The following is a 27,253-nucleotide window of genomic DNA, read 5'->3' on the forward strand; positions in this document are numbered from 1 at the left end:
AGTGATGCAATGAACAATGGGATACATGTATCTTTTTCAATTTTGGTTTCCTCAGGGTTTATGCCTAGGAATGGGATTGATGAGTCATATGGTGGTTTTAGTCCTAGCTTTTAAAGGAATCTCCATACTGTTCCATTGTGGCTGTATCAATTTACATTCCCACCAATAGTGCAGGAGTGTTGCCATTTCTCCATACCCCCTCCAGCATTTATTGTTTGTAGACTTTTTGATGATGGCCATTCTGACCAGTGTAAGGTGAAATCTCATTATGGTTTTGATTTGCATTTCTCTAATAATGATTTCGATTTGCATTTCTCTAACAATGAACAATCTTGAGCATCTTTTCATGTTTTTGTTAGGCATCACTATGTCTTCTTTAGCAAAATGTCTATTTAAGTCTTTTTCCCACTTTTTGATTGGGTTGCTTGTTTTTCTGGCATTGAGTTGTATGAGCTGCTTGTATATTTTGGAAATTAATCCTTTTTCAGTAGTTTCATTTGCTATTATTTTCTCCCATTCTGAGGGTTTTCTTTTTACCTTGCTTATAATTTCCTTCGCTGTGCAAAAGCTTGTTGTTTTTATGTCCATTACTCTAGGAGATGGGCCATAGAGGATCTTGCTTTGATTTATGTCAGCAAGTGTTCTGCCTATGTTTTCCTCTAAGAGTTTTATAGTTTCTGATCTTACATTTTAGTCTTATTCAAATATGAGTTTATCTTTGTGTATGGCATTAGTAAGTGCTCTAATTTCATTCTTTTACATGTAGCTGTTCAGTTTTCCCAGCACCATTTATTGAAGAGGCTGTCTTTGCCCCATTGTATATTCTTGCCTCCTTTGTAAAAAATAAGGTACCCATAGATGCATGGGTTTGTTTATGGGCTTTCTATCTTGTTCCACTTGTCTATATTTCTGTCTTTGTGCCAGTACCATACTTTCCTGATGACCATTGCTTTGTAGTGTAATCTGAAGGCAGGAAGATTGATTCCTCCAGCTGCATTCTTCTTTCTCAAGATTGCTTTGGCTTCGGGGTCTTTTGTATCTCCATATAAATTGTAAAATTTTGCTCTAGTTCTGTGTAAAATGCCATTGGTAATTTGATAGGGATTGCATTGAATCTGTAGATTATGTTTAGTAGTATAGTCATTTTCACAGGATTGAGTCTTCCTACCCAGGAACATGGAATATCTCTCTGTTTATGTCGTCTTTGATATCTTTTTTCAGTGTCTTATGATTTTCTGTGAACCGTTCTTTTGTCTCCTCAGGTAAGTTTATTCCTAGATATTTAATTCTTTTTGTTGCAATGGTGATTGGGGTTGATTCCTTAATTGCTCTTTCTGATTTTTCATTGTTAGTATATAGAAATGCAAGTGATTTCTGTGTACTTATTTTGTATCCTGCAACTTTGCCAAATTCACTGGTTATCTCTAGTAATTTTCTGGTACTATCTTTAGGGTTTTCTATGTAAAGTATCATGTTATCTGCAAACAGTGAGAGCTTTACTTCTTTTGTGATCTGGATTCATTTTATTTAGTTTTCTTTTCTTACTGCTATAGCGAGGAATTCCATAACTATGTTGAATAATAGTGCTGAAAGTGGACACTCTTGTTTTGTTCCTAATCTTAAGGGGAATGCTTTCAGTTTTTCCACCATTGAGAATAATGTTTGCTGTAGGCTTATGATATATGGCCTTTACTATGTTGAGGTAGGTTCCTTCTATGCCCATTTTTTGAAGAGTTTTAATCATAAATGGGTGCTGAATTTAGTTAAAGGCTTTTTTCTGCATCTGTTGAGATGATCATATGGTTTTTATCTTTCAATTTGTTAATATGGTATATCACATTGATTGAATTGCACATATTGAAGAATCCTTGCATTCCTGGAATAAACCCAGCTTGATCATGGTGTATGAGCTTTTTGATGTGTTACTGAATTCTGTTTGCTAAAATTGTGTTGAGGATGTTTGCATCTATGTTCATCAGTGATATTTGCCTGTAGTTTTCTTTTTTGTGTGTTGTCTTTGTCTGGTTTTGGTATCAGGGTGGCCTTGTAGAATTAGTCTGGAAGTGTTCCTTCTTCTGCAATTTTTTGAAAGAGTTTTAGAAAGACAGGCATTAGCTCTTCTCTAAATGTTTGATAGAATTCTCCTGTGAAGTTGTCTGGTCCTGGGCTTTTGTTTTTGGGGAGATTTTTGATCACAGCTTCAAATTTCAGTGCTTGTAATTGGGTTGTTCATAATTTATATTTCTTCCTGGTTCAGTCTTGGAAGACTGAACTTTTCTAAGAATCTGTCCATTTCTTTCAGGTTATCCATTTTATTGCCATATAGTTGTTCATAATAGTCTCTTATAAGCCTTTGTATTTCTGCATTGTCTGTTGTAACCTCTCCTTTTTCATTTCTAATTTTATTGATTTGATTCTTCTCTCTTTTTTTCTTGATGAGTCTGGCTAAAGGCTTGTTAATTTTGTTTATCTTCTCAAAGAACCAGCTTTTAGTTTTATTAATCTTTACTATTATTTCTTTCATTTCTTTTTCATTTATTTCTTCCCAGATCTTTTTGATTTCTTTCCTTCTACTAATTTTGGGAGTTTTTTTGTTCTCCTTTTCCAGTTTTTCTAGGTGTAAAGTTATGTTGTCTATTGATGTTTTTCTTGTTTCTTGAAGTAAGATTGTATTTCTATAAACTTCCTTCTTTGGACTGCTTTTGCTGCATCCCATAGGTTTTGAGTTGTCATGTTTTCATTGTCATTTATTTCTAGAAATGTTTTGATTTCCATTTTATTTTCTTCAGTAACCTGTTGGTTGTTTAGAAATGTGTTGTTTAATCGCCATGTGTTTGTGTTTCTTACAGTTTTTTTCTTGTAATTAATATCTATTCTGATAGCATTGTGGTCAAAGAAGATGCCTGATATGATTTCAATTTTATTAAATCTACTGAGGTTTGATCTGTGACCCAAGATGTGGTCTATCCTGGTTAATGTTGCATGTGCACTTGAGAAGAAGGTGTATTCTTCTGCATTTGGATGGAATGTCATAAAGATATCAATGAAATCCATCTCATGTAATGTATCATTTAAGACTTGTGTTTCCTTATTAATGTCCTGCTTTGATGATCTGTTCACTGGTGTGAATGGGGTGTTAAAGTCTCCTACTATTATTGTGTTACTGTCAACTCTTCCTTTTAGTCTGTTCATATGTGTCTTATGTATTGAGGTGCTCCTATGTTGGGTGCATAGGTATTTACAATTGTTATGTCTTCCTCTGGGATTGATTCCTTGATCATGTCTGTCTTGCCTGATATGAGGATTGCTACTCCAGCTTTCTTTTGCTTCCCATTTGCATGGAATATATTTTTCCCTCCTCTCACTGTCAGTCTATATGTGTCTTTAGGTCTGAAGTGGGTTTCTTATAGACAGCATATATGTGGGTCTTGTTTTTGTATCCATTCAGCCAGTTTGTGTCTTTTGGTTTTAACATTTAATCCATTTACCTTTAAAGTAATTATTGATATATATGTTCCTATTGCCATTTTCTAACTATTTGGGAATGATTTTGTAGATCTTTTATCATTTCTTGTATTTCTTGACTATATATAAGTCTGTTTAGCATTTGTTGTAAAGCTGGTTTGGTGGTATTAAATTCTCTTAACTTTTCCTTGTCTGAAAAGCTTTTTATTTCTCCATCAATTTTGAATGAGATCCTTGCCAGGTACAGTCATTCAGTACTATAAATGTATCCTGTCATTCCCTTCTGGCCTGCAGAGTTTCTGCTGAAAGATCAGCTGTTAAGCATATGGGGTTTCCCTTGTATGTTACTTGTTGCTCCTCCCTTGCTGCTTTTAATATTCTTTCTTTGTGTTAGTCTTTGTTAGTCTGATTAGTGTGTTTCTTCTTGGGTTTATCCTGTATGGGACTCTTCGTGCCTCTTGAACTTGACTATTTCCTTTTCCATGTTGGGGAAATTTTCAAGTAAAATGTCTTCAAAAATTTTCTCATACACTTTCTTTTTTTTTTCTTCTTCTGAGACCCCTGTAATTCGAATGTTGGTGCGTTTGATATTGTCCCAGATGTCTCTGAGACTATCCTCAGTTCTTTTAATTCTTTTTACTTTATCCTGGTCTTCAGAAGTTATATGCACATTTTTATCTTCCAGCTCACTGATATGTTCTTCTGCTTCAGATATTCTGCTATTGATTCCTTTTGGAGTATTTTTAATTTCAGTAATTGTGTTGTTTGTCTCTGCATGTTTATTCTTTAATTCTTCTAGGTCTTTCTTAATTGATTCTTGCATTTTATCCATTTTGTTTCAAGGTTTTTGATCATCTTTACTACCATTATTCTGAATTCTTTTTCAGGTAGTTTGCCTATTTCCTCTTCATTTATTTGGACTTCTGTGTTTCTAGTTTGTGCCTTCATTTGTGCAGTATTTCTCTGCCTTTTAATTTTTTTTTTTTTTTTAACTTACTGTGTTTGAGGTCTCCTTTTCTCAGGCTTCAAGGTTGAATTCCTTCTTCCTTTTGTTTTTTGCCCTCCTAAGGTTAGTCCAGTGATTTGTGTAAGCTTCATTTAGGGTGAGATTTGTGCTGAGTTTTTGTTTGTTTGTTTTCCCTCTGATAGGCAAGGCTGAGTGAGGTGGTACTCCTGTCTGCTGATGATTTGGTTTGTATTTTTGTTTTGTTTGTTGTTCAGATGAGGTGTCCTGCACAGGGTGCTACTGGTGGTTGGGTGATGCCAGGCCTTGTATTCCAGTGGTTTTCTTTGTGTGAGTTCTCACTATTTGATGCCCCCGTAGGTTTAGTTCTCTTGTATTCTAGGGTCTTGGAGTCAGTGCTCCCACTCCAAAGGCTCGGGGGTTGATCTTGAGTTTTGCGTGGGTCTATATATTCTTTTCCACTGGTGAGGTACTCCTGTCTGCTCTCAGCTGTTGTTCTGCATGCCCTTCTGTGTCTGAAGATGTATTCCTGATGTATCCGTGGAGAGAGATGTACTCCATGTCCACCTCCTCCTTCACCATCTTGTTCTCTCTGTTTAATTTATTTTTAATTTGAGTACAATTGCTTTACAATGTTGTGTTGGTTTGTCATAACAACAATGTGAATCAGCCATAGGTATACATATGGCCCCTTCCTCTTAAATCTCCCTCTCACCTCCCACTCTATCCCACCCCTTTAGGTTGTCGCAGAGCACTGGGTTGAGTTCCCTGTGTTATACAGCAACTTCCCACTAGCTGTCTATTTTACACATGGTAAAGTGTATGTTTCCTTATTGTTATGTTTCAATGCTACTCTCTCAATTCGTCCCACCTTCTCCTTCCCTTGCTGTGCCCACAAATCTGTTGTCTATGTCTGCATCTCTATTCCTGCCCTGGAAATAGTTTCATCAGTACAATTGTAGATTTTAGGATGATGGCCATTCTGATTGGTATGAAGTGATACCTTATAGTTTTGATTTGAATTTCTGTAATAAAGAGCAAATTGAGCATTTTTTCATAAGAATGTTTTTTAACTTATCATAAGAGGGAGGTAAATAAAAGGAATTTACTCAAATGAAAGCCAATGGTGAAACATAGTGGAATGATAAAGTGAAGTAAAAGAGGGAGAGTCAGCTGTAAGACGAGAGTGACAAACTTCATTTCTTGAAATAGAGAGCTTTGAAAAATCCAAAGGTCTATTCAAATGCTAGGTGGAGTTTACCTTGGATTGATTTTTTTTGTTGTTGCTAGATAAGGCTTTTATCAAACTTACAGTTTACCATTTTTCCCCCCAGTTATTTCACTGTGGTAAAATACAAACAACATAAAATATGCAATCTTATCCATTGTTAAGTGTACAGTTCAGTGGTATTAAAATATTCATAATGTTGTGTGACCATCAACACCATGCACCTCCACAATTCTTTTCCTCTCTTAAAAGTGCAGCTCTATATCCTTTAAACTCCTCATTTACCCTCCCCACTGCTCCTGGCTGTGGGGCTCCTGGCCACCGTTGCCTTACTTTCTGTATCTATGGATCTATGATCTGAACTACTCTAAGTACATCATGAAAGTGGAGTCATACACTCACTTGTGTGTTTCTTTTTAATTTTAAATTTATTTATTTTTAAATTGAAGGATAATTGCTTTACAGAATTGTGTTGGTTTCTGCCGGGCTCACCTGTGATTTTGAGAGTGGCTTATTTTACTCAGCATAATGTCCTCAGGACTTGTCCATGTTGTAGCATGTGTCAGAATTTTCTCTTTAAAGAACTCCATATTCTGCTTATCCATTCATCTGTTGATGGACATTCGGATTGCTTCCACATTTCAGTTATTGTGAGTAATCCTGTTATAAACATGGTTGTACCAAATATCTCTTTGCTGCTCTGCTTTCAGTTCTTTTGGGTATATTCCCAGAAGTGGAATTGCTGGATCATATGGTAATTCCATTTTTAATTTTATAAGGAACACCCAGAAGGTTTTCCACAGTAGTTGCACTGTTTTATATTCTCACTGACATTTTCCCACATCCTTATCAAGAACTTATTTTCTGTTTTGTTGATAGTAGCCATCCTAAGTGGGTATGAGGTAGTGTGTATCAGTATTCTTGCCTGGAAAATCCCATGGGTGGAGGAGCCTGGTAGGCTGCAGTCCATGGGGTCACTAAGAGTCTGACATGACTGAGTGACTTCACTTTCACTTTCATGCATTGGAGAAGGAAACGGCAACCCACTCCAGTGTTCTTGCCTGGAGAATCCCAGGGACGGCGGAGCCTGGTGTGCCATCTATAGGGTCGCACAGAGTCGGACTGAAGCAACTTAGCAGCAGCAGCAGCAGTATCAAATTTTGAATCTCATCCTCCAGACTCCCACATGGAAAGTGACCATAAGGTAAAATCCCCTGGTAAATTTCCAGGAATAAGAGAATATGGCAAGTTCTTCACAATTTTATCTTCAGAAAAAGTGAAGGAAAGTAAAATGTATGGCATTTTTGCAGTGATCCTTCGGTCAACCAAAACTGAGCCTCTGAAAATGTCAGGCATTAGCTAGGTGCTTAAGATACAAAAGTGTTCTCATGGCACTTACAGTTGGAGAGGTATTGGAAAGTATGTTTTTCTTCTCAAAAGTTCAGGTGAAATTGAAACCTGCTTTGAGTTAAAGGAATCAGTCTTTTTCTTAATAAAATTTTGTGAATAACAGACCAGTGAAACTCACCTAATTTCAAAGAACACCAAGATAGTAATTAAACCATGCATGAAATCATTAATATCCATACAGCATGTGGATTACTGTGAATATTGTACTAAACCAGAAAGACTGGAGTAAGACAAAAATTAATCTTTTAATCTGCTCAGGGAGTTTTTTCCCCTAAAGATAGTTAAATTGAGGATATTTAGAATATAAATAATATAATACTCAAATTAGAACTGAGACATTAAACATTTTAAAATTTAGTAATAATTAAATAGTGAAGATAATGTCAAAATGATTATAGGTACAGATAATTTTTATGACTAAAATTGAGAGAAATTCTGAGATCAATTATATTAAGTGATTGTTGATCTGCTGGGATAAGACTTGAAAACTGGGTCTAAATCATGTTGTAAAAAGACATATATATACTTTTTTTTTTAAATCACCCAAGTGTATGTATTTTAATAGGAAAAAAACAGAATTTGACTTTTGTTGAGTTCTCAAATGATTTTTCATCTGTTTTAATAGATGATTTAGGTCCTAGAGTGTGGTGGTAAATATTTAATAACCTGCTCACTCACTGTTTGTAAGGAAAAAAAAAAAGCTCTGACTTGTGACATTTGCCAAATTTCCATGATATATATTCTCCCACCATGGCTGATTTCAGGCTACCAGTTGAATGTCAAGGAAATGTGGTGTTGAGAAGAAATAACACATAGTAGGCTCTTTGAAGCCAGTATGAGCCAGTTCTCACACACCTTGGCTCATGTCTTAAATGACATCAGAAGTCAAGAGTGACTTGGTGAAAAACATCACAAGCTGAATAAACCTGACAAATAGTGCAATCTATTCTTTCAGGCAACAAGCTTCAAAGTCAGAGAGCTAAAAGAACAGTTCAATTTATGATTTTCAAACACATCCTTTAAAGAGTACCAGATAAGATATTTAGCTTCCTGATGGCTCAGTTGGTAGAGTCTGCCTGCAATGTGGGAGACCCAGGTTTGATCCCTGGATGGGGAAGATGCCCTGGAGAAGGAAATGGCGACCCACTCCAGTATTCTTGCCTGGAGAATTCCATGGACAGAGGAGCCTGGAGGGCTGCAGTCCATGGGGTTACGAAGAGTCAGACATGACTGAGTAACTAACACACTTTCACGATATTTAGGTAAATTTAAACAAAAGAAACAATAATTACCTAATGATACAACCTAATTTATTGTCGGTGCTTCCCTTGTAGCTCAGTTGGTAAAGAATCTGCCTGCAGTGCAGGAGACCCGGGTTCAATCCCTGGGTTGGGAAGATCCCCTGGAGAAGGAAATGGCAACCCACTCCAGTATCTTTGCCTGGAAAATCTCATGGAAAGAGGAGCCTGGTGGGCTGCAGTCCATGGGGTCACAAAGAGTCGGGGACGACTGAGCAACTAACACTAATTTCTTGTCACTTCATTTGGAGTATTTACATTATTATTAATTTCATCAAACATTTATAGAGGCCTCTCTCAGTTTGAGGAACTCTTCTAAGCACTTTACATATATCAATTAATTTAATCTTCAAACCGAATCTATTTTATAGCTGATTAAACTGACACACAGAGAAGCCATATATTTAAGATTAGATCTCTAGTAAATGATAAGGTTTTTTTTTTTTTTTTTTAAAGCAAAACCTATCTTCAGGGTATGAGACTAACTACTGCTCATTATGGCCTCTTAAAATTATCTAGAAATAAGGTTGCAAGAGTGGTACTATTGGTAAAGAATCCATCTGCCAATGCAGAAGACTTAGGACACATGGGTTCAATCCCTGGGTCAGGAAGATCCCCTGAAGGGCGGCAACACACTCCAGTATTCTTGCATGGAGAACCCCAGTGATAGCAGAGCCTGGTGGGTTACCTCCACAAGGTCTCAAAGATTTGGACACAACTGAAGTTACTTTGAGCATTACTTTACTAGCGTGTGAGATGAGTGCAATTGTGCGGTAGTTTGAGCATTCTTTGGCATTGCCTTTCTTTGGGACTGGAATGAAAACTGACCTTTTCCAGACCTGTGGCCACTGCTGAGTTTTCCAAATTTGCTGGCATATTGAGTGCAGCACTTTCACAGCATCATCTTTCAGGATTTGGAATAGCTCAACTGGAATTCCATCACCTCCACTAGCTTTGTTCGTAGTGATGCTTTCTAAGGCCCACTTGACTTCACATTCCAGGATGTCTGGCTCTAGGTCAGTGATCACACCATCGTGATTATCTGGGTCATGAAGATCTTTTTTGTACAGTTCTTCTGTGTATTCTTGCCACCTCTTCTTAATACCTTCTGCTTCTGTTAGGTTCATACCATTTCTGTCCTTTATCGAGCCCATCTTTCAGTGAAATGTTCCCTTGATATCTCTAATCTTCTTGAAGAGATCTCTAGTCTTTCCCATTCTGTTGTTTTCCTCTATTTCTTTGCATTGATTGCTGAGGAAGGCTTTCTCATCTATTCTTGCTATTCTTTGGAACTCTGCATTCAGATGCTTAAATCTTTCCTTTTCTCCTTTGCTTTTCACTTCTTTTCTTTTCACAGCTATTTGTAAGGCCTCCCTTTCTAAGACAGCCATTTTGCTTTTTTGCATTTCTTTTCCATGGGGATGGTCTTGATCCCGGTCTCCTGTACAATCTCATGAACCTCCGTCCATAGTTCATCAGGCACTCTATCAGGTCTAGTCCCTTAAATCTATTTCTCCCTTCCACTGTATAATCATAAGGGATTTGATTTAGGTCATACCTGAATGGTCTAGTGGTTTTCCCTACATTTTTCAATTTAAGTCTGATTTTGGCAATAAAGAGTTCATGATCTGAGCCACAGTCAGCTCCTGGTCTTGTTTTTGCTAACTGTGTAGAGCTTCTCCATCTTTGGCTGCAAAGAATATAATCAATCTGATTTTGGTGTTGACCATCTGGTGATGTCCTTGTGTACAGTCTTTTCTTGTGTTATTGGAAGAGGGTATTTCCTATGACCAGTGCATTCTCTTGGCATTCTTACATGCTAGTAAAGTAATGCTCAAAATTCTCCAAGCCAGGCTTCAGCAATAAATGAACTGTGAACTTCCAGATATTCAAGCGGGTTTTAGAAAAGGCAGAGGAACCAGAGATCAAATTGCCAACATCTGCTGGATCATGGAAAAAGCAAGAGAGTTCCAGAAAAACATCTATTTCTGCTTTATTGACTATGCCAAAGCCTTTCACTGTGTGAGTCACAATAAACTGTGGAAAATTCTGAAAGAGATGGGAATACCAGACCACCTGACATGTCTCTTAAGAAACCTGTATGCAGGTCAGAAAGCAACAGTTAGAACTGGACATGGAAAAACAGACTGGTTCCAAATAGGAAAAGGAGTATGTCAAGGCTGTATATTGTCACCCTGATTATTTAACTTATATGCAGAGTGCATCATGAGTAACACTGGGCTGGAAGAAGCACAAGCTGGAATCAAGATTGCTGGGAGAAATATCAATAACCTCAGATATGCAGATGACACCACCCTTATGGCAGAAAGTGAAGAAGAACTAAAAAAACCCCTTGATGAAAGTGAAAGAGGAGAGTGAAAAAGTTGGCTTAAAAGTCAACATTCAGAAAACGAAGATCATGGCATCTGGTCCCATCACTTCATGGGAAATAGATGGGGAAACAGTGGAAACAGTGTCAGACTTTATTTTTGGGAGCTCCAAAATCACTGCAGATGGTGACTGCAGCCATGAAATTAAAAGACACTTACTCCTTGGAAGGAAAGTTATGACCAACCTAGATAGCATATTCAAAAGCAGAGACATTATTTTGCCAACAAAGGTCCATCTAGTCAAGGCTATGGTTTTTCCAGTGGTCATGTATGGATGTGAGAGTTGGACTGTGAAGAAGGCTGAGAGCCGAAGAATTGATGCTTTTGAACTGTGGTGTTGGAGAAGACTCTTGAGAGTCCCTCGGACTGCAAGGAGATCCAACTAGTCCATTCTACAGGAGACCAGTCCTGGGTGTCCATTGGAAGGACTGATGCTGAAGCTGAAACTTCAATACTTTGGCCACCTCATGCAAAGAGTTGACTCATTTGAAAAGAGTCTGATCCTGGGAGGTATTGGGGGCAGGAGGAGAAGGGGACAAAAGAGGATGAGATGGCTCGATAGCATCACTGACTCGATGGCCATGGTTTTGAGTGAACTCTGGGAGTTGGTGATGGACAGGGAGGCCTGGCATGCTGTGATTCATGGGGTCGCAAAGAGTCGGACACGACTGAGCAACTGAACTAAACTGAATTGAAGTGACTTAGCATACATGCACAAGGCTGCAAGAAAGACGTCATGCAAGTCCAGCATTACCAAAGTGAAAAATCATATGGACTGGAAATAATAGTCTAAAAAAAATAAAAGCGTGAAACAGTGAATTAGGAGAACAATAAACATTGCTAATAAAGGCCTTCCTTAATATCCCCTCCTCTGTAACAGAGTCACCATCAAGAAATCATTGAGTGGAAATTTAGAGTTTATTACAATAATATTTTTATGTAATGAAAAAATACTATATAGAAATAATTGTTACACAGCAACTTTGAAAAATTGTGGATGTGTAATTTGTTAACCATTTTAATCTGAATCTTTGTGAGAGAAAATAAAGAAATGAACAAAATAATTAAGCAATATTTCAAAAGAAAAACCAATTGGTTTCAGGAAGTTGGTGAAATCTCATTGTTTTCATTGTGCGGATTTAGCCACTTTTTTCTCCGAGAATCATTGAGTAATGCTGGGGCTAAACTGTCATGTGGTTTAATCTGCTGGTGTAAATCCTCTTTATCTAATCTCATAATTAAAACCAACACTAAAGAACTGCTTTTTTATGTACAGGATGTGAAATTCTTCAAATTCATAACTGAGCTGTAATTTTTTTTTCTTTCTTCATAGTTAGAAAATCTATAGGATCCTCAGATTTGGTCTATTGAAGATAGGTTTTCCAGATTTCTGGAAAACTGAATTCAGAGCAGTGGTTCAGGGAGACCTGAGTGAAGACTCCTAAGGAGTGTTGCTGGGCTGACTCACATAATTCAAGAATCAGAAGAGCCTGATGTTTATAAACATTTCTTAAACAGAATCACACAGATGGTTAGTGTGAGATGCTCTGGGATGATGATGTAAGCATGAGTATTAACGGGCAATGGCACAGCAAGAAATTCCTTTATGTCTTGAGACTTCTCTGGTGGTCCAGTGGTTGAGACTCCATGCCCCCAATGCAGGGGCACAGGTTCAATTCCTGGTTGGAGAACTAAGGTCCTGCATGCTTTAGGGCATGGTAAAAAACAACAACAAAAAAGTCCTTTATTTTGCAAGATCATATTTTTATGGAGAATGTCACTTCATTACTGTTTCCTTTTAAGGAAACCAAGGGAAAATCTCTCCCCAGCTTAAATTTATTTGCACTGCTTTGTTGGACTGTTAAATTCCATTTTTAAGTTCTGTATCCTTGGCTAAGGGTTAAATCTGCAACATAGAGAACGATTTTATGTGATTTTTTTTTGTCAGCTCCATTCCCATTCACAACTGGAAACTGTACTCTTTTATGTGAGGTTAAGCAATTGTCTTATGAAATAAAATCAGTTAATGTATGGGTTAGTGACACTTTGTAAACCATAAAAAGTCACACGGATACTTTCCTTCTTCATGGTTTTAAGGAGTAGACAAATAGAAATATGCGTTCTGGGACACATATGCTCTTTTTTTCCTTGTGGGTACAGCATTTTATGTAAAGGAGTATGATCCTGGCTTAGTGCTGGTTATTACTGGGACATTTAAATGGCCTTGCTAGGCTACAAGAGATTAGAATATTCATAGAGCATGATTTACAAACCTGGCTTTGTATATTCAGTTCAGTTCAGTCACTCAGTCGTGTCTGACTCTTTGTGACCTCATGAATCGCAGCATGCCAGGCCTCCCTGTCCATCACCAACTTCCGGAGTTCACTCAAACTCATGCCCATCAAGTCAGTGATGTCATCCAGCCATCTCATCCTCTGTCATCTCCTTCTCCTCCTGCCCCCAATCCCTCCCAGGATCAGAGTCTTTTCCAATGAGTCAACTCTTTGCATGAGGTGGCCAAAGTACTGGAGTTTCAGCTTTAGCATCAGTCCTTCCAATGAACACCCAGGACTGGTCTCCTGTAGAATGGACTGGTTGGATCTCCTTGCAGTCCAAGGGACTCTCAAGAGTCTTCCCCAACACCACAGTTCAAAAGCATCAATTCTTTGGTGCTCAGCCTTCTTCACAGTCCAACTCTTACATCCATACATAACCACTGGGAAAACCACAGCCTTGACTAGATGGACTTTGTTGGAAAAGTAATGTCTCTGCTTTTGAATATGCTATCTAGGTTGGTCATAACTTTCCTTCCAAGGAGTAAGTGTCTTTTAATTTCATGGCTGCAGTCACCATCTGCAGTGATTTTGGAGCTCCCAAAAATAAAGTCTGACACTGTTTCCACTGTATCCCCATCTATTTCCCATGAAATGGTGGGACCAGATGCCATGATCTTCATTTTCTGAATGTTGAGCTTTAAGCCAACTTTTTTAGTCTCCTCTTTCACTTTCATCAGGAAGCATTTTAGTTCCTCTTCACTTTCTGCCATAAGGGTGGTGTCATCTGCATATCTGAGGTTATTGAGATTTCTCCCAGCAATCTTGATTCCAGCTTGTGCTTCCTCCAGCCCAGCATTTCTCGTTGATGTACTCTGTATATAAGTTAAATAATCAGAGTGACAGTATACAGCCTTGACATACTCCTTTTCCTATTTGGAACCAGTCTGTTGTTCCATGCCCAGTTCTAACTGTTGCTTTCTGACCTGCATATAGGTTTCTCAAGAGGCAGGTCAGGTGGTCTGGTATTCCCATCTCTTTCAGAATTTTCCACAGTATTGTGATTCACATAGTGCATTAGAGGATGTTTATTAATACGTCTAGTATGTGTATAGAAGAAGCAAGGTGTAGTTAGGTTTTGCTCTAGAGATCAGTTATATAATGTAATAATGAACACATTTATCTCAGGGGGATTCAGAGGCCTTTTTTATAAGAGACCTCTGTTCACCTAGCAACCAAGAGCAACCAACAGACTTAGGATTGAAGAAGCTGGCTGCTTAATGAAACAACATTCAAATGAACTCCAGACACAACTGAAAGAGATGTGGAAGGAAATTATTGGATGTTGCCTATGATTCAGGGCTTCCCAGATGGCTCAGTTGTAAAGAATCTTCTTGCCAAGTAGGAGATGCGGGTTCTATTCCTGGGTTGGGAAGATCCCATGGAAAAGGAAATGGCAACCAACTCCAGTTCTTGCCTAGAAAATCCCATGGACAGTTTTTGCCTGGAAAATCCCCATTGTGGGCTACTATGGTGGTCGCTAAAGAATCAGACATGACTTAGTGGCTAAGCAGCAGCAGCAGCAGCTATAATTCAAAATATTAATCTATGCAGAGTAATAGTGAGTAGGCATCAGATCAGATCAGATCAGATCAGTCATTCAGTCTTGTCTGACTCTTTGTGACCCCATGAATCACAGCACCCCAGGCCTCCCTGTCCATCACCAACTCCTGGAGTTCACCCAGACTCATGTCCATCAAGTCAGTGATGTCATCCAGCCATCTTATCCTCTGTCGTCCCCTTCTCCTCTTGCCCCCAATCCCTCCCAGCATCAGAGTCTTTTCCAATGAGTCAACTCTTCCCATGAGGTGGCCAAAGTACTGGAGTTTCAGCTTCAGCATCATTCCTTCCAAAGAAATCCCAGGGCTGATCTCCTTCAGAATGGACTGGTTGGATCTCCTTGCAGTCCAAGGGACTCTCAAGAGTCTTCTCCAACACCACAGTTCAAAAGCATCAGTTCTTCAGCTCTCAGCCTTCTTCAGAGTCCAACTCTCACATCCATGCATGACCACAGGAAAAACCATAGCCTTGACTAGATGAACTTTTGTTGGCAAAGTAATGTCTCTGCTTTTGAATATGCTATCTAGGTTGCATAGTTCAGTTTAATCATTATAGAAACTCAAGGCATAGATTAACACTTCCCTGGTGGTCAAGTTAAGAATCAATTGGTGGTTAAGAATCCACCTGCCAGTGCAGAGGACATGAGTCCAATCTCTGCTTGTGGAAGATTCCACGTGCCTCAGAGCCACTAAGCCCCTGTACCACAACTATTGAGCCTTCAATGAGAAACCCATGCACTGCAATGAATAGTAGCCCCTACTCACTGCAACTAGAGAAAGCCTGTGTGCAACAATGAAGACCCAGGACAGCCAAAAAAAAAAAAAAAAAGAATAAAAGGGCAGAAGCATCAGTATCAAGAAAGAAATCTAAGGAGACATTGCCAAAGAGCCTTACATAGTCACTGGTGGAGATAAAATCCTGCAAACAATAATCCACATGGGTCACAATGCTTCTGTCAGCCACCTCAGCTGGTACTCAATAACCTCAAGGAAAGACAGTGCCAACTTCATTTTCTTTCATCCAGTTAATTATTGAATGGCTGAGGGCTGACCTGTGAATAGTTTAGTGGCTGACTAATTCAGCAAGGACTTTCCTGGTGGCTCAGTAGTAAAAAGTCCACCTGCCAATGCAGGAGATGAGAGTTCAGTCCCTGGGTCAGGAAGATCCACTGGAGAAGGAAATGGCAACCCACTCCAGTATTCTTGCCTGGAGAATCTCATGGACAGAAGAGCCTGGTGGGACCCTATAGTCCTTGGGGTCACAAAAGAGTCAGGCATGACTTAATGGCTAAACAACAACAATTCAGCAAATGGTATTAAGAACCTACCATAAGTAAGGTTCTCTACAGAGCACATTTTCATGACCCCCTTAGTGGTTGCATTAAAAAAAAATTGTCACACTTCAGAAGCAGCAGTACCTGCTGAAGCATCAATAAACCAACAAACTGGGTTCCACCTCTTCTGTAGACTCTTGTACCTACCTCTAATATAGCACTTACCCTATTGTTTAGTAACTTGTCCTTTACTTTTTATGTTTCCCTAACTGAATTTCTTTTTTCTGTATAACTGGAATATCTTTATGCATATTTTAACCACTCCGTGGTCAACACAGATGTTTGTCAAGTAAATGAATAAGGGTTAATTCTTAACCCTTAACCGAATTCTCAGTGGATGGTGTGCATGTGTGCTAAGTTGCTTCAGTTGTGCCCATGTCTTTGTGACCCTATGAACTGTAGCCTAACAGGCTCCTCTGTCCATGGGATTCTCTAGGCAAGAATACTGGAGTGGGTTGCCATTTCCTCCTCCTCCAGGGGATCTTCCCAACACAGGGATTAAACCTACGTCTCTTATGTCTCCTCCACTGACAGGCAGATTCTTTACCACTAGTGCCACCTGGGAAGCCCCCCAGTGAACAACACAGCACAATAAAGATGTCACAATTTTAATGTAATCTTTAAATTTCTAGGAAAGAGTGGATCTTAGGGAAAGTGTTACATGAGTAAATTATGTAATATGCTCATAGCTGTTAACAAACATTTGTCTTTCATAAACCAGGTATCCCTCCTCTGTGGTGTTCTAATTTTCTATATATTTATCTTTTCCCTCACCACATTTTTGATAATTATTTATGTGTCAGTCTTCCTAGTATTCTAAAGACATAGTAAGCACCACTGAGGTGGTTGTGGCTCAGCTGGTAAAGAATCCGCCTGCAATGCGGGAGACCTGAGTTTGATCCCTGGGTTGGGGAGAACGTCTGGAGAAGAGAAAGGCTACCCACTCCAGTATTCTGGCCTAGAGAATTCCATGGACTGTATAGTCCAATGGGTTGCAAAGAGTCGGACACAACTGAGCAACTTTCATTTCACTTCACTCCCCAAAATTCTAAAGACAGAGTAAGCACCACTGAGGTGGTAACTATATATTATTCATCTTTGTATCCCCAAGGCTTATCACAGTCCTTCACATATAGACCATACCAAAAGATGTTTAAGGAATGAATGAGTATGTGGTGAATTTTCCTGAGCTAATTAATTATAGAAGGCAATGTTTTGAAAGTAATAAAAAGTGAAACAACTCCATTTGTAGGCCTTCAGAAAATAGGAGCTATCAGTTTGTAAGAATTGAACCTTATTATGTAGTTTATACTGGCATTTTAATACCAGATTATGACCATCTGGTGAAAATTCATCTCGTAATATTGTAGGAGACATTTTTATGTCCTCTGTTGAGGAGCTGTTTTTAGATAAAAGTGACTGATGGGTCTTTGGAATGGTCTGATACCATTTCTATTTTAATATGAAGTTATCTTTTTAAAGCAAGGGACTTTTAATCTTAGACTTCTGGTTCCCTTGCCTCCAGCTCAAATAAAATAAAACAAAAACCTGTTTATTCACCAGTCTTTTCCATTTCAGTAAAAGATATAATTATTTGCAAAGAACAAAAATCTAAGAGTCATCCTTGAATGCTTTCCTTACTTCTTCTACCCGTCAGGCCTGTTTTCTCTTCCTGTTAATGATCGACAACGCCCAGTCAATTAGTAGGTCTTGTGGCTCAGATTCCACAATATGTTTGGAATCTTCTTTACCATTAAGGTCTTGCCTTAACTATTGTAATAGTCCGTTGCTGCTGCTGCTGCTAAGTCGCTTCAGTCGTGTCCGACTCTGTGCGACCCCATAGACGGCAGCCCATCAGGCTCCCCCGTCCCTGGAATTCTCCAGGCAAGAACACTGGAGTGGGTTGCCATTTCCTTCTCCAATGTATGAAAGTGAAAAGTGAAAGTGAAGTCGCTCAGTCGTGTCCAACTCTTCGAGACCCTATGGACTGCAGCCTACCACGCTCCTTTGCCCATGGGATTTTCCAGGCAAGAGTACTGGAGTGGGGTGCCACTGCCTTCTCCGAATAGTCTGTTAACTACTCCCATTACTTCACAGGACAGCAGGAGAGAGCTTTGAATTCCCCTGAGATCCATCAATGGTTGCCTCTGAACATTAAGTAAAAGCCACCCTCTACACCCCTGGTGGCTCAGACGGTAAAGAGTCTGCCTGCAGTGTGGGAGACCCGGGTTCGATCCCTGTGTCAGGAAGATCCCCTGGAGGAGGAAATGGCAACTCACTCCAGTATTATTGCCTAGAGAATCCCATGGACAAAGGAACCTAGCAGGCTACAGTCAATGGGGTCGCAAAGAGTCAGACACGACTGAGCTACTTCACTTTCACCCTCTACACCATGTCTTCAATGCCCTACTTGATCTGGCCTCCACCAAACTCTTCATCTTTCTTCCCTACAGTTCACCTCTCTTTATCCCATCTCCAAGCCCCAAGGCCTTCTTCTTGTCATTAGAATGTACCATGCTTAGTCTGTGCTCATGGCTGTTATTTTGGTGTCCTCTCTTCCAGGAATAATCTTCTCATGGATCTCCACAAGAGGATCACTCACTATACAGCTGTCTCTCATTTCTTCCAGGAAGTCTCTCTAAAATATTGGATTGGCCAAAAAGTTCACTCAAGTTTCTTACAATGTTATGGAAAAACCTGAGTGAAATTTTTGGCCAACACAAATAGCATTCCTCACGCAGTTACTTTCTATCCCAATTCTCAGCTTTTGTTTCTTAGTAAGAAATGAAACCCCTCATTTCCTCATGTTATCTTCTTTGATGTCTGTTATCCCTACTAGAAAGAGGTCAGGGTTTGTATTTGCTTCCTCCACTGTTGTATCCTCAGAGTTTTGAATGGTAGTTGCTTACTGAATATTTTTGGAATGATTCAAGCCTAACTTAGTCAGGAAGTGTGCTCATTTTAAGTGTACTCATGTAGACCAGGGTGGTGATTGCTATGGGCAAGATACCAGCTGTATTGAGACCATGAGCTCTGTTCTCACTGTCCACTCAAAGTTTATAAGAAAATGAAAATACCATGTTTCAAACAATTCAGACCAAAACAGGAATAGGATCCTGTGAGAGAAGGCCAATTTAATTCCCTAACAATTTGAGGAAACCTAATTTTTTCCATTAGGGCTTTCCAGGTGGCTTGGTAGTAAAGAATCTGCCTGCCAATGCAGGAGATACAGGAGGCAAGGCTTTGATCCCTGGGTCAGGAAGATCTCCAAGAGTAGGAAATGGCAACCTGCTCCAGTATTCTTGCCTGGAAAATTCCATGGACAGAGGAGCCTGGAGGGCTACAGTCCTTAGGGTCACAAAAAGGTGGACATGACTGAGCGACTGAGTATGTGTGCGCACACACACACACAATTTGTTCCATTAATAGTCTATTGAGAAAACTCTTTCCTTAAGTATTATTAGCTATATAATCATGTTTATGTTATCTTAGGGGATTTGAGAGATGCAGAGCAACTCATCTACTGGGTTGCTATGCTGTTACACGTTATAGATCACTTCAGGAGACTGCTTAATTACTACAATAAACATGATTTGAGCACTGACCTTTTTATCCCTCCAAATGTTTGCGCGTGACCCAGGAATTTTCCAAAGTCAATATGAAACATGTGGCCCGACTTTGTCAGCATGATATTGTCATTGTGTCGGTCGCAGACTCCTAGGATGAACGTTACCACACACCAGCCAGCACAGGAATAGAAGAAGTTCCTTAAGACCTAATCAGTTGAAAAATAGTAACACAAAAGTAATATAAACACAAATGAGCAAACACAGTAGTAATGGTAAAAGTATGATAAAAAACAGAATTATATAATCTGGAACCAATTCTGCATCTCAGTTGAGAAGATATGATTAAATGGTTGGTTCTTGATATGCTACAGAAGAAGGTGAAGCAGTCTGTTCTTTGGCTCAATGAATGTTTTTGTTGAAATGGAAGAAAATATCTTTCATTCAATTAAAGCTAATTTTCATAGTTTATTCATAATGTGATTTTTTTAATGTTACAGTTGCACAAGAGTGGATTACTTTTTTCAAGGTAAAAGAAGGAACAATATGGCTCAATATTGCCTGCTGCTACTGCTAAGTCGCTTCAGTCGTGTCTGACTCTGTGGGACCCCATAGACGGCAGCCCACCAGGCTCCACCATCCCTGGGATTCTCCAGGCAAGAACACTATTGCCTAGTCCTATAGAAATGTAAAATATCAATTTTTGAATATTCGAAGTTTTTACACAAAATAAACAATATTGAGATGTCTGATCCCTTACAAAAATATTATCCAGTTAATGCCCCAAAGGGTTTGGTACAGTATATACCTGTGCGGGTGGAAGAAGGTTCCATTAAGTCAGCTGTGGCTTACGTTTCTTTAATGAACACAGGCTTCTTGCCAAAGTTCCTTTTTCTACAAAAAATTTGTCTCCTGGATATACATCATTTTGATGGATGATGCGACGATAAGTGTAACCGTGGTGCAACCGTGAGTGAGACTGAGCCACATGTGTGGGCCTCCTCAGCTAGTGGCTGACCCTTGGGAAGGGAAGTCCATGTGGCTGGACTACATGCCAGGTCAGTTCCAGGTATCCCAAGTGCCTTAATTTGTCTGTCTTGATTTTCTTTACTTATAAAGATAATAAAATATGTCTTTCACGTGGTACTTATGAACATTAAATGTATGTGGAAACACCTCAAACAATACAACCTCAGGGTTTGTGCCTAACTCGTTTCAATTTTGGGAATGGGTAAAAAATAGATTCAAGATACTTTCATCTAATTCTTTGTTATGTGAACTCCCAAACCTGTATTTTACTGTATTCCATGACTCATCTGGTGAAGAATCCGCCTGCAATGCAGGAGACCTGGGTTCAATCCCTGGATTGGGAAGATTCCCTGGAGAAGGAAAAGGCTACCCACTCCAGTATTCTGGCCTGGGGAATTCCATGGACTGTATAGTCCATGGGGTTGCAAAGAGTTGGACACGATTGAGCCACTTTCACTGACTCACTCAATCTCATAGAAGTCTGGAGTGGATTAAATCTTGGGTCTCTCTTTCCTGTCCCAGGCCAACTAGGGTGACTAAACCTCCCAGTTTGCCTAGGACTGAGGAGTTTCCTAGAATGAAGGATGTTTAGGGCTCAAGATGGTTCTGAGCAAATCTGATGCTGGCCCATATTGCATCTTTGTGTGAATCAGCATAAAGGTGTCCCTACCTCTCTAGGGGACCTAGCTGTACCAGTTCATGCTTTGGCAAGTGGGGCAAGGCCTGACTCTAGTCAACTCATTCTTTCATGTAGGAGCTCTGGTTGAGGGCAGAATCTGAACACGGTACACTGCAGGCTAGATGCCAGGGTAAAGTGGGAAAAATGTTTGTGGTCAAATGGAATATTGCATTTTGTAAATTCTGAGATATAAAAAATGAAAACTCTATTATGCATTCTGAAAATATTAAAAGAATAAGGCATGAGAAAAGAGAACTTGGCAGAAGAAAATACATTGCAAAGGAAGGAGGGGGATTTCTAGAAATTATAGATTGTGGACAAATAGGCAGAGGTAACTTAGAGAAGGTAGTTTCAAGAAGCATCATCTCATGTGAGATTGCTGTAAGAGGGGCAGCTAAGTCTCTATTGATAGCCCAGATTTTCCACCCAGAGGAAAAACCAAACAGAAATTTTTACTGAGTTAACATACCAGTCCCTTGGACTGCAAGAAGATCAAACCAGTTAATCCTAAAGAAAATCGACCTTGAATATTCATTGGTAGGACTGATGCCAAAGCTGAAGGTCCAAATCTTTGGCCACCTAATGTGAAGAGCTGCATCACTGGAAAAGACCCTGGTGCTGGGAAAGATTGAAGGCAGGAGGAGAAGGGTGTGGCAGAGGATGAGATGGTTAGATAGCATCACCAATTCAAAGGACATGAATTTGAGCAAACTCCAGGAGACAGTGAAGGACAGGGAAGTCTAGCATATGGCAGTCCATAGGGTCAAAAAAGGGTCAGAAATGACTTAATGATTGAACAATGACAACAATATACCATTTAAACTGTGTTGTTATTACTAGGCTGATGACTGAGGAAATTAGAACTCCAGAGAACTCAAGAACTCAAGAGAACTCAAGAACTCAAGAGAACTCAATTTATTTTTTCATAAATCAGAATATCTCTACCATTCTATTATATATGAAACGAGTTACCAGTCCAGGTTCGATGCACGATACTGGATGCTTGGGGATGGTGCACTGGGACGACCCAGAGGGATGGTATGGGGAGAGAGGAAGGAGGAGGGTTCAGAATGGGGAACACATGTATACCTGTGGCAGATTCATTTTGATATATGGCAAAACCAATACAATATTGTAAAGTTAAAAAATAAAATAAAATAAATAAATAAAGTGCTCTGAAAGAAAAAAAAAATCAGAATATCTAATGAGCCAGTGTATATCCTTATTTAAGTACATCATTTAAAATTAGCTACAGAAGGACAAACCTTTTCATAATCCGCCTTTAAAGGGTTATGCTGACTGAACCATTTTTTGATTGTATTTTCTTTCAGGGGTCCTATCGGTCCAAAACAGCGATGGATTTTTGCTAGGGTTATAGCATCAGGCACCATCTGCACCAACCCTGCGTGATAAAAAAGAGATTATGGAAACAGCTCTTTCTCTGCAGGATGAAGGATACTTAGGAAATGCATTTTGATCTAGGTAACGACAACAACAGTTGCTAGCATGACTTGGATTACCCCCTCACCCCACTTTTTTTCTTTTTTCAAATTTTCTTTTCTGAAGGAGTCTTACCTAGATGGTATGCCTTCTAATTTTTCCTAAATCCTGGGGAGTGATGAGGCTACTCATATTTGGTCAGATGTATCAGAAGCATCTATTTCTACTAGATGCTTAGATGTTCCATTAAAACAATAGTAGAGAGTCAATCTAGATGGTCTTCCAGAAACCTCACTGAGTCAACAGAGTAGTGAATTAATTAATGTATGGCTTGTGCATTCATTTACAGTTTAAAGGAAGACATTTACACTTGTATAACAAGCACATTTATGAAATAAGTGAATCTAATATAATCTACATGACAAATATTTCAAATATACTGTAAAATCAATGTTCAGGTTAATAAAAGCTTCACTTACCAGTTTCACTTCTAGGACTGAACAGAGTAATTCTGCAGTAAACATGTACAGAGCCACTTGCTCCTTCCTTCTCAGTCAATATTAAAGGGAAACTATGATAATTTTTTAGGGGAACATACATTGAATGAACTTCAATAGGACATTTGACCCACTAACCATCAAGGCTTCTTTTCGCTGTGTTCCTAAGGCTTTTGGAATGTAAATATTTTCAAACCTTCTGATTTTTATTATGTACAGAATAGCAATTTAAACCCAGTATTTAAAATTCTCCTAGGAATAATGCCCCAAAAATAATCTGTAATCTACAGTTCTGTAAATAAAGTCATTGAAAGAAATTAGAGTTGAGAATTTCTAATTTCCACAATCTTTGACAGCTGCAAGAGTTGCAAACACAAATGCCCAAAGGGATCAGGGACATAAATGTAACTATATGAAAAGAGAGACAGTTAAGTTTTAAAAATTGACTGTTTTATGTCTACCTTAAAAATATTCAAATTAAACAACAAATGAGTAGATCATAGTAATGGTAGGCAGAACACTTCTCTGTGTTGGATTTGGCCAGTGGCAGCTGGTTGTAGCCTTCATCTCTCTCTCTCTCTCTCTCTTTTTTTTTTTTTTTTTTGTGGCCTTAATCTTGTAATACTCAATAGCCCAGCCCTGGGGTGACTATTAGGCAACTACTTTGCTGGATCAGAGAGAAACTTAAAACATGGAGAGTGGGAATAGAACGCTGTAAAAAATAACATATTACAATCAGTTTGTTGAAAACAAAAAAGAAGGAAATGTAACACCCCAGAGATAAATCCTGGTCATATCTTTAATATCATTTCTCCCTCTCTGCCTGACAGTATTTGGCTCTTGTGCAGGTATTCCCTTGTGTATAGAGATAGTGAATGTAAAACTTAACATTTGATAGTAATATAATTACTTTGGAAACAGCAATATAATTCCTTTTTCCAACCCTGAAATTTTCCTTCATTCTCCCAGTTCCTCCATCTAACACTTTCTAACAGAAAACCATGGCACCTGGTTCCATAGTGCTTCATCGCCACCTCGAATTTGTTATTGTTCAGTCTCTGAGTCATATCTGACTCTTTGTGACCCCATGGACTATAGCCCACCAGGCTCCTCTGTCCATGGGATTTCCCAGGCAAGAATACTAGAGTGGGTTACCATTTCCTTCTCCAGGGGGTCTTCTTGACCTAGGAATCAAACCAGCATCTCCTGCATTGGCAGGCAATTCTTTACCACTGAGCCACCAGGGAAGGCCCTGTGCATCTGACTACACCCCAGACTAGGACGTGGATGAATGCACCCTTAGATATGGGTGCTGCTGCAGCAAAGTCAGTTATGCTTCAGACCTCATTTGTCTTCAGGGAATTAATCATTGCTAAATCCCAAGTCATTTATCATAAGTCTTTCATTGCTGACTACCCAGAAAACTTTGTACCTCATTTATAACAATCATGGTGGGTAAATTCTGCCCATTAATTCAAACCATAATTTACATTTTTATACATTTTAAGCTACTGTGTATTATACACCTTTTAAACACTTCTAGCACAATTCTGTGCACATTGGGTAACATGTGTGACTCCAATCACATAGTTCTGTAATATAGCATTTCTCAAAATTTAATGCCCATGTGTATTGCCTGAGGATCTTGTCAAAATGTAGGTTATGGTTCAGTAGGGTGGAACTGGGACCTGAGATTCTGAATTTCTAACAAGTTCACAGATGATGTCATGTTGCTGGTCCGTAGGTCACACTTAAGTAGCAAGGTTCTTATGGAGAAAACTTTTTAAGATGATATCATACAAGCTGTGCATGCATGCTTAGTCATTAAATCATGTCTGACTCTTTGCAGCCCTATGGACTGTAGCCTGCCAGGTTCCTCTGTCCATGGGATTTCTCAGGTAATATTGGAGTGGGTTTCCATTTCCTTCTTCAGGGGATCTTTCTGACTTAGGGACTGAACTCACATCTCCTGCATTGGTAGATGGGTTCTTTACCACTGAGCCACCAGGGAAGCCCCTATCACAGAAGGTGAAAGTGAACTCGCTCAGTCATGTCCGACTCTTTGCAACCCCATGGACTGTAGCCTACCAGGCTCCTCCCTCCATGGGATTCTCCAGGCAAGAGTACTGGAGTGGGTTGCCATTTCCTTCTCCAGGGGATCTTCCCAACCCAGGGATTGAACCCGGGTCTCCCGCATTCTAGGCAGAGGCTTTAACCTCTGAGCCATCACAGAAAGTAGTGTTTCTCAAAAAAAGGTGCCTGAGAAACACTAGCAGCTTTCTGTAATCATTGAGACTGAGCCTCTCCACCTTCCATTCCCCTCCCCACCCCTGCCCAGTGGAGAGCTTGATTTAGTAACCTGGCTGGATCCTAGATGTAACTGGTCCAATTTTCCTAAGTAACTTTTATCCCATCAAATCTGGAGCAAATTTGGAGCAATGAAATAAATCCTAAAGAAATTTTATCTGCTCTGATAATCTCTCCCAAAGTTCCTACAACACCATATCCCAAGTGGTCATGAGAATTAACAATAATGTTGATAAAGTTATATTAACTTGTGGCCTGGAGTATACTCTCCTTAAGACCAACAGCCCTGTTTAGGTCATTTTAGTATTCCCTAACTTACTTTGTGACAGGTGTTCCCAGTGGTTTCGCAGTAAAGAATCCAACTGCAGTGCAGGAGATGCAGGAGACATGGGTTCGATCCCTGTGTCAGGAAGATCCCCCGGAGAAGGGGGTGGCAACCTACTCCAGTATTCTTGCTTGGAGAATGCCATGGACAGAGGAGCCTGGCAGGCTACAGTCCATAGTGTCACAAAGCGTCGGATACTAGGGACTTAGCACACATGCATATTACTTTGTGACATTTCTTGAGAACAGTAGATATTCAATAACCCTTGGAACCTGATTTAAAATGGAACCTAAATGCCTAAAAAAGACATTTGCTTTAATGGTGGCCATTTCTGTGGAAGAAATTTTTTTCCATTATAATCTTACAACTAAAGAAATTGTTGGTAGATAGTGGGGATGGGGAAGAATAACTTGTTTGCCTAATTATATCTCTAACTTTGGGCAAGTCTAGGGTTGTTTTTGCTGAACTATTTTATGAAAGTTAAAAGTTTTAGTCTCCATTACATTCCTATGATTGTAAACAGAGAAACAAAGAGATGGAATTGAAGAATTCCACTGAGGCTATTGCTGTATTCAATTTCTGAATAAAAAGTAATCCGTGTGACATCAAGAAGCTCAGCTTGGGTCATCTAAGCCTTGGCTCATTCTTACCCTTTCAACATATTATGATATGAAAGAATTAGGTCATTTATGTGAGAAAAGGGAGAATAAAACTGAAGGAATAAGGATCTCTGAGTAGTAGCAGTAATAAAAGACTTTCAGGATTTAGAACGTTAGAAGTTCAGGAGTGGTACACTTGGCATGGAAACAAGGGCCCTTTTATTAGAATCAAAATAATTGGGCAGTTTGACTTGTAACAGTAACCCTGAACTATATAACTGCAAGTTAACTAGGAGATGCTTCCATGTTTAGCTTCTAAAATCTTGAATCTCAGTTGGCTGGAGGACTGAGCCTAGTGATGAGACCCCAGGAACTGGAGGGTACCTGAAGACAGTAACAGTTTTTTCTTTTAAGATGATGGGTTTAAACTGTAGTTCTGTCTGAATTAAATACAACAACAACATAATCCTTTTTCCAATTCTATGATTATTTTATCCCTTTGTTTATGCAGATGTATCTTCTATGCTGCTGCTGACAAGTGCTCAGTTTTGTCTGACTCTTTGCAACCCCATGGACTGTAGCCCTGCCAGGCTCCTCTGTCCATGGGGTTTTCCAGGCAAGAATACTGGAGTGGGTTGTCATTTCCTTCTCCAGGGGATCTTGCCAACCCATGGATTGAATTTGGGTCTCTTGTGTCTGCTGTATTGTCAGCAGATTCCTTAGCACTAGTATCACCTGGGAAGCCCATATCTTTTATATTTTATACCAATTAATTTAATGAAATCTTAAGTGGCAATCGCCACATGTAAAAAAATTATGATACCTTAGAA

At 39.3% G+C, this 27,253-nt stretch overlaps 1 protein-coding gene across 10 annotated transcripts in view; it reads right to left on the reverse strand.

The window, feature by feature from the left end:
- PIK3C2G (phosphatidylinositol-4-phosphate 3-kinase catalytic subunit type 2 gamma) overlaps positions 1-27,253 on the reverse strand; it is a 651,449-nt gene that overhangs the window by 151,729 nt on the left and 472,467 nt on the right. For 9 of the 10 annotated variants that reach the window (XM_086401881.1, XM_086401878.1, XM_086401882.1 and 6 more), the window contains 2 exons: positions 22,521-22,657; positions 19,587-19,756 (listed from right to left, as the gene is read on the reverse strand). In XM_086401881.1, coding sequence (XP_086258007.1) covers positions 19,587-19,756; positions 22,521-22,657 — 307 coding nt within the window. Of the gene's footprint in view, positions 1-11,851; positions 13,904-19,586; positions 19,757-22,520; positions 22,658-27,253 lie in introns of those variants that run through there. The other variant, XM_086401886.1, reaches the window with a different exon arrangement.

This window comes from Bos grunniens, chromosome 5, assembly GCF_055505025.1.
Source record: "Bos grunniens cultivar Pamir isolate PY7600 chromosome 5, Bosgru_T2T1.0, whole genome shotgun sequence".
NCBI lineage: Eukaryota > Metazoa > Chordata > Mammalia > Artiodactyla > Bovidae > Bos > Bos grunniens.